This window comes from Poecilia latipinna, unplaced genomic scaffold (genome assembly GCF_001443285.1).
Source record: "Poecilia latipinna isolate Pla-1442-1.1 unplaced genomic scaffold, P_latipinna-1.0 Scaffold5315, whole genome shotgun sequence".
NCBI lineage: Eukaryota > Metazoa > Chordata > Actinopteri > Cyprinodontiformes > Poeciliidae > Poecilia > Poecilia latipinna.
In genome coordinates this window covers 2,567-10,992 of record NW_015117931.1, presented here as the reverse complement: position 1 = coordinate 10,992, position 8,426 = coordinate 2,567, and the positions used below count along the sequence as shown (strand labels likewise).

Sequence of the window (8,426 nt, the reverse complement as noted above, 5' to 3'; positions counted from 1 at the left end):
GCTCACTTTTGGACATGTAAGACACTATATAAACACAACAAGCATAAGCATCAACGCAATACTGGATATCAATATTTGCATTCCAAGCTTTTAACAGTGGCCTGCTATATTGATTAATCCAGAGTTCATTAATTTGTCTTTTCAACACAACATTAGTATTCCTACTGGATCGCTTATATGCCATTTCAAATAAATCTTGACTTATCCCCAAAGCTTGAAACATTGCTTCAACTGTACTATATGGACAGTTCTCATCTGAGATGGCATTCTTGACATTTGTTAAAATATCAGTTGCTCTATCTCTCTCTATTTGTTCCCAACTTTTCTTGTCCTTACCAAGACATAAACAATCTACTTTATCATCAGTTTTATCCAAATTACATTTGCAAGTCTTAACCGGATCATGATATTTTTCACCGCGACAAATAAAGGTTCGGCAAGATGCAGGCCGTGGGAAATTAAAACGACAGACAGTTTTTTTCTTTTTACAAGTTTTTGAATGTCGTTTTGAATGCTGCTGTACAGATGAGACTACTTCAAACAACGAGTCTTCTTCCAATGGAATTTCACATGTCACATATTTGTCAATAAATGCAATAACCTCTTCATCCGTGTTCTTGTCCAAAATTGGAGCACCAGAAATCCAAAAAAGACAATGGCAATGGGGAGAGCCACGCTGCTGGAACTCTACACGGTAATAATAATCTTCAATTTTCCCAATCGGATTTGCAGGAGACATCAGAACTTCTTTTACAAAAACATGCCATCTAAAATCAAACATTCTGGCAGCCGTAACAGGGTTTCGACGTAACAATTCACACTTATCTGCCCACTGCAACTGTTCCAAAGTCTGCGTTCGTCCTTCCTGCTTTAAAATACTATAAAGTAGATTTGTCCATCTCATATCAGCAGACGAAAACGAAGCAAACCATGTGGGTTTTCCCAACATTCTAACACAAGCTAGCAGATCACGTTGTGCTGACTGCCAAAAGGCAGGTGTGCCTCGGATGGGTTTCAAGAAGCGATACCCATCATCAAATTCCAACAACTTATTTAAAGACTCTTCATCTTTCAAAATCTCTGTCATATTTTGAGATGTACAAGTTGTGCCTTTACGTAAAGCTATTGACACTTTAGACACAACCTGTTCCAGTTCTGACATGTACTGTGCAAAGAATATATATTCCACATTACGCGCAAATCTACCATCAGCATGAAGAAGTCTATTATTAAAATAACGACTCAAAGTCAAACGATATTGTCGCTTCTCATGGTATGTGTTTAAACCTGATGGGAACAATACAGGGAAACATTTTGCTTCATTGGTAGAATCAGAAAGAAGTTTTATAGGGTTATTATTTTCACCTGGCGCTACATTCAAAACATTATCAACATATACATCCAAGGCTTCTTGTCCAATATCAACCGGCATGAGACAAGTGTCCTGGAACATACAGTGCGTCTGTCTGTCATGTAAAAGGTCATCATCATTATCATCTATTGACATGTCTTGATCTTCTTTACAACCATCATTCTTTTGAATCAAACTGTTATCTTCCAGAGAAAACTCATTGATCCAAGATTCATTGAATTCTACGTCTTTATAAAAGAAGTTACAATGTTTCAAGTACCAAAGAGCTTCTTGGACATGCATTGTGTCAACATACTGGTAATCATAATGACCTTTGTATGTCAATTTCCGCTTTAACTTAACAGGTAACAAAGATCCCTCCATATTACTACGAGGTAGCAAACTGCATGTTTCAACTATATTTGCAGGGACGCAAGTAACAGGACCATGAACGCCATTTTGTCCACCTTTTGGCAACGCTAACATCTTCATAAATGGTATATGCAAAGCTATTAAATGTTGTTCTAAAGTATTCAAGCATGCCAACTGAGGTGGGATGGGATCAAGTGTTAAATTATTGCATGAACTTTCTGGGGGGATTTCACCTCTATTAATTTTATAATGACAACAGTAACAGATATATAACTTATTTCGACAGGTTTTCAGATTACATGGTGATATGCACATGTTGCTACATCTATGCACATAATCATCACGTATACATTTATCTGCAATTAAAAACATTTCTTTAGTTTTCCTGTAGGAATCTTTACAAAAATTTAAAACCTGATGTTTGAATAGCAACCGAAAGCACACGCAACACACAAAATTGGGCCCCTCTTTTACTTTATCCAAAAATCGCTCAACAACAAAATCAAACTCCTTTGACTTTGTTTTTATTTCTTGTCTTTTTAGCTTTACTTCTGATTTTATGTGATTCTTATGTTGTGGATTAAGATATTGTTTTCTACTTAACTGTTTAACTTTTTCTCTGTGATATTCATCTTCATTATATTTTGTAATGCTTATTTGCTTAACTTTTTCTCTATGACATTCGTCGTCATTATATTTAGCTATGCTCATTTGCTTAACTTTTTCTCTATGACATTCGTCATCATTATATTTAGCTATGCTCATTTGCTTAATCTTTACTTGGTAAGTTTCATCTTTACGATATTTATTTCTCCTCCAATTTTTTTTTCGTTCCTTATATAGCAAATTTTTCTTATACAATTTCTTTTGATTAGATTTCAATTTTTGCCTATGTATCATTTGAGTTCTATATTTAAGAACTTGTCTCTGATTCTTTTTTTGTCTTAAATACATCGAAAACCTGGGATTAGCTTTACCGCTTAAAACAGTTTGCTTTGCATTTTCCTGACCTTGTGAAGACCTTGTACGGATGGGTTGTGTCTTTAACGACAAATTATCTTCACAAAATTCAAAGCAAGAGTCTTTATCACCCTGCTTTGCACAAATAACGGCATCAAAATGATTGTCACAGTTCTGCAAATATATAGCTTCATTGGTCAAATGTCTACTGTTTGAATTATATTTGGTCCACTGTGTGCTGTTAAATACATATATATCCAATCCTAACATATTAGCGGCAGATTTAAACTCAATTTCCGTAGCACAGTGACCCACATACTTAATCTGTGACTGGTTAACGTATTTTGTCACAGAAGCAAAATCTTTAGTTAACAATTTTTCGCATTCTTCTCTATTATTGGTCATGTGTGAAACAACAGCAAGTCTAATTTTACGGTGATTTTTCTCAGAACCACTAAGTGCATAGGCTACAGCTCTGAAAAAACTGTTACCGTCATTTACAATATTTTTAATCTTACACACATTTCCCAAAGGACCACGCAAAATTACTTTTTGGAAACTATGTTCTTCAAAGTCGATTTTTAAGTTGTTACAAAGAGTTTTAGCATTAAGTTCAGAAAGGGGAGTAAACAGTAAAGTATTTTCGTTATCTTGTAAAATACCGACAGACTCGTCTTCAATGGAACTCTCAGTTTTCACCGTCATTATCTGCGCAGTTTTTGGTTCTGTTGTAGATGGCCGAGTTTTATGTCCCCCTGAAAAAACTGTATTCATGCAATAATTATAACATGTTTGTGAGTTAGGCAGCTTAACACAAACAACCGTCTCATAATGATTTCCACTAATGTTTTGCAAATACATACCGTGATTAGAGAAACTGCTCTGAGAACTGTATTCAAGCCATTTATCATTGAAAAATGTGAAAATATTTACACCAAAATAATCAGCTGCAGCTTGAATTTCCAATTCAGTCGCCCACGCACCAACATAATTCATTCTAGAAATGGCAATATATTGTGAGATGGAGGAATACTCACTTCTCAAAATACTATCATACAAGTGAGAATTTCTTTGTAACTGATTTACAACAGCAAGCCTAATTTTACGATGAGATTTCTGATTTCCACTGATGGCTTGACTAAGTGCTCTAAAAAAGCAGTTTCCATCGCCCACGATGTTTTCTGTCGCACATGGTAGACCGAGTTCACCAACCATACAAGATTTATAATTTGCCCGTTCAAACTCAACATTCAACTTTCCACAAAGTGACCGTGCAATGTCTTCTGAGAGAGGGTTAAAATACAATTCCTTATTTTGCACATGAGTAACAACCACATCATCATCACTATCATCCCTGTTTGATGTTTGAAGATCAAATGGATGTTCTCCATAAGAATCATCCTGCATATCAACATTGCTCTGTTCAAAAGGAGCACTGCTACTTGGCACAGCAGCTACATCTTTACATGTGCTGCTACTTGAGTCAATGTGAACTATTTCAACTCCACTGATCTCAAATCGCCTGGGACAGAGATTCAGTTCACCAGAAAACATTGTAAGATGTGCAAAGACATCATCAAGAGAATTAAAGTGGAGAAGAACGCTCTTTCCATTTGCATCCATCATCCCGTGTTGGTTTCTTGCATGAGAGTCTACAAGAGCAAAACGTCGATTATGTCGGATGAGGGCGCAGGTACTTCCACAAAGTGTCATAAAGCAGGTTTCATACTTACCACAGATCTTCCTCAATCCATCCCAGAGAGTAGTAAGCACACCCTCCTCGATTAACTGTCCTTCCACTATATCAACATCTCCAGAAACATAATCTCCATAAAAACATTCAAAATGCTGTCCATCAACATGAATATTTTTAGGCAAGTCTGGAATAGAAAGAAGCTCATGTCCACTACTGATTAAATTGCTGTCATGCAAAGATGTGTACAGCTCATCACCTACAGTCACTACATTGTCCAATATGTCACCATTCCACGAACAAATGCTTTTCAGTTTGTGCTTTGTTAAAGCAACAATACTAATGGCTGCACACTGTAGTCCACCATATGTAAAACGAGGATCGCCCTGATGAAATGACCCACTGACTGATGCAACATGGCTACTGAAAGCTTGGCTTGCATCTGTGGCATGCGTGTCCTCAGTCAGTGCTCCGGATGTGTCCGTATTACTGGACATTTCTTCGACAGAAATGCCGCAGAGTTTATACTCGGTTGCATTTAATGATTCCCTAAGTTTGTTCAAGTGAACCATTAAATCATTTAAACACGTGTTAAATACGACGACGGGCGTACCAGATTGTGACGCTAAACCCTCTGAATTCCGTGTCCCAAAATCCACAAGAGCAAAGTACTCTCCATGCTGGATGACCAAGGTGGTTGTATCAGGCAGGGCAAAGATGCACATTCCGTTTCTCAGTAAATACATTTGCAACCGCTCATACAGTTCCCCCTCCTGGTTGAGATCAAATGTACCACGGACCGTATTTCCAGTTCGTACATCCCAATTTCTACCAAAAATGGTCTGATCTTTAACCAACTTGCACAACTCTGGTTTTGGACCTCTGTCTGATCTTTTTCGCACAATATATCCTGCCAACTTCTGACCTTGTACACGGACTTCATCTACATTTGCAGTCTTCCAGGTACAAATGGGAGAAATGTGGTGTTTTATGGCTGCTGTAATACAACATGACATCATGGCATCAGAGCTAGACTGATAACTACCAATATATGTGCCTGGGATAAGAGACGGTGGAAAGCCCTCTGAGCACCTGCAAACAACAGGGTTAGCAGCCTGACCTTTGGGTGGAGTATTTGTGCGCTGTAAATCACCCATCTCAGGCATCTAGAGTGAAAATGTGGAAAAACATGACATTTCTACATCCTCATTTTGTAAGCAGTCTGGTTCTCTTCCAAATATATTACAAATCTAATATGAGATTTTTTATAATACTGAAACTCATTTAGCAACATTACACATGCTACCCCACTAGAGTTCCTTTTGTATAAGTTACTCAAAGGATGCTGAATTCAATGTTACTTTCACTATAAATATCCATGCCAGGAGAAAAACAAACCAAATTATTTTTGCTCTGAATTGTTACACTAAATGTTAAAAATTAAGTAAATTCATTTTGAACTTGTTCTTTTGCATAATTGTGGATTCCCATTAAGTAGCCTGCTATATTTTCTGTGAAACCATCAGAGCGTGCTGTAGAGAAATTTATTTTTACTGCTTTCTGCAATTGTTTTTATAAAAAAAATTAAAGTAGGTTCTATTTAAATTCCTTTTAAATTATTAATGTTAAAACTACAATGGTGTTACTAAGAGAATTGTCAAAAAACCTTTCAAGAAACATTTGGAAATTCTACAGTCTGTAACTCTTGGCTGTGACATCCATACTAGCAGAGGAGCTAAAACCATTGTTTGTGCTCTGAACCACTCATTTACAGTAAAATACCACCTCCTCTGATCCATTAATCAGTATTCACAACAGGAAAGATACCAAATTGTTACTATAAACGAATAAAATAAACTCCCAACACCATTTGAAATGTCAATAATTTGAAAATTGTAATTATGTTATGAAAATTATAGACTAAAAAGAACAACACTGAGACAACATATTTTATTTATTTATAGAGACTGAAGAACACATTATACAAACCCGCTGGCCAGCAGAAAACTCCAACGCACAGACGCACCCCACACCAGCATGGTCAGACACCTCAGCAGAATGCAGAACAGGCTCCACCTGAAAATAAATGACACAAAAAACATATTAAGCTGATTTTGCACAAAATCAACAAAGGTACTATGTCAAATGTTTTCAATAAACACATTATTAATTAGAGATTTAACGTTAATGTGAAAAACACTAACGGTGTCTTCAGGCGGCACACATTCAACTCCCCTGGCAGGAATCACACGCGCGGGAACTGAAGCCTAAAGGAAAAATCAAAAAGAACAGTTAAATAAATTAAAAAAAATCTGTACTAGAAATTATTAATTAACTCATGTTTTTACAAACCTCCCGTGCCAAACGGCTTCTCTTTGGGAGAGCTGGTTTCTTTTTATGTTCCACAGGCTTTGTCTGCAACACCGCAAACAACATTGAGGGTTTGTGTTATTTATAAATAAAAATACTAAGAATGTTAGTAATTGCAGTATTCTGGAAAATACCTCGGTGCCTGTGCGAACATCTGGAAGAGCCGATGGAGAGACTGTTTCCATGGCAACCAAGATAGCGGGTGAGAAACGGACAGGATTTAATTTGATGAAACATTCCCTCAAAGCCACAGGAGTTCCATCGCTCTATAAAAGCAAAATTTGAATTATTAAGATACCAGTGACATTGACTATTATATTTCATGAATAGCTGCAAGCCTTACGGACCTGGTAATGAACCACTCTTTTCTTGGGTGAATCAGAGACAGAGTCCAATTCCCCCGAGTGATTCCTCTGTAAAGGTAGAGCACATATAAGAGTTTTTAGGATTACTAGCCATAGTTAAATAAACGCCTTTCTTTCATTGCAAGACAACAAAAGATAAATACCTTCCTGCCGTATCTCACGATTGTCCACTCAGAAGGGTGTGGAGCAGGAGGAGAACGAGGAAGACTCCCCACGCCCTTCACAACCACACGGGGCACCACCCTCGGTTTGTACGCAGGAGTTGCCTGACTCTGCACCAGTGGCTTTGGTGCTGACAACTCCAGGAACTGATAGCCAGCATTCCAAATCAGATCCCTGAGGATGTGCATCCCGTGGTCATCGCTTAGGTGGATCTGCACATATAAGCGGTAATCAGAGATAAAATTAACATTTCACATTAATGCAAATATATTCCTTACTGTGTTAAAAATGAATAAATACTCACGCCATCACGGCACCACAGACTCAGACGGTCCAGAGGAAAGTGGTCAGCGGTGGAATAATAAGGAATTCCTGAAAAGATAATGACAAAATAAAAAGAAAACGTTGCAAAGACCAAATCAGCAAAGATAACATAAAAAGAACTGAAATACATTACTAAACAAAAACAAAATGTGAAATATTTTAATACCTACCTAGCTTTGCTGACCTGCGGTGAAATTCTTGCTGGTAGAATAACTGTTTCTCTCTAGACTCGGTTAAACGCGGGACAAAGCCGATACAAAAGACCTAGAAAAAATAACCGATTTAGAAATATATATTCCAAACACCTAGGAAAATAATAACCTGTTAAGGAATTGATTTTTATATCACTGTTTCTATATTGAAGTCGTCAAAGACTATTACTCTGCATGCTTCAGTAGCAGAAGAGAAAATTCTAAAACATGCTGACCAGTGGTATCTGTGAACTGGTATTGAGAAACACTGATTTTTTATCACCAACAGTGCCCACCTTAGGCCAACGACTACAGACGGCCAAAAGGAACCGCTCAAATTCCTGTCCCGCCTTTTCTGGTGTAAGACTGGCCGTAAGGTCGTTTGAAGGACCCATGACGCAGACGGCGTCAGGCTCCCGAGGCACATTGGCTTTCATTGCCTCAAGATGCAAGTCGGCTGCGCAGGCTCCAGGGGTGGACATAAAGCCGAACTGTAGGCAGCCACTTGGCATCTCAACAATGCCGTCCACGAAGGACCGCAAATGGGACGCTCCGATGAGAAGGATAAACTAAAATAGTACAAACACAGCAACATAAGAACTATACCTACATATTCTATTTGAAATCATTGCAGATTT

The 8,426-nt window shown here is 37.7% G+C and overlaps 2 protein-coding genes across 2 annotated transcripts in view; both read right to left on the bottom strand.

Annotated features, from left to right (window-relative positions):
• LOC106943455 (uncharacterized) overlaps positions 1–5,101 on the bottom strand; it is a 7,686-nt gene extending 2,585 nt beyond the window's left edge. Inside the window, exons 1-2 of the mRNA XM_015026766.1 lie at positions 4,990–5,101; positions 2,685–4,335 (exon numbers count right to left, since the gene is read on the bottom strand). Coding sequence (XP_014882252.1) covers positions 2,685–4,335; positions 4,990–5,101 — 1,763 coding nt within the window. The remainder of the gene's footprint in view (positions 1–2,684; positions 4,336–4,989) is intronic.
• A 222-nt stretch (positions 5,102–5,323) lies between these two features.
• LOC106943454 (uncharacterized) overlaps positions 5,324–8,426 on the bottom strand; it is a 3,725-nt gene continuing 622 nt past the window's right edge. The window contains exons 2-8 of the mRNA XM_015026765.1: positions 8,085–8,357; positions 7,768–7,861; positions 7,578–7,645; positions 7,255–7,485; positions 7,094–7,159; positions 6,881–7,012; positions 5,324–6,791 (exon numbers count right to left, since the gene is read on the bottom strand). Coding sequence (XP_014882251.1) covers positions 6,708–6,791; positions 6,881–7,012; positions 7,094–7,159; positions 7,255–7,485; positions 7,578–7,645; positions 7,768–7,861; positions 8,085–8,357 — 948 coding nt within the window. The 3' untranslated portion in view covers positions 5,324–6,707. The remainder of the gene's footprint in view (positions 6,792–6,880; positions 7,013–7,093; positions 7,160–7,254; positions 7,486–7,577; positions 7,646–7,767; positions 7,862–8,084; positions 8,358–8,426) is intronic.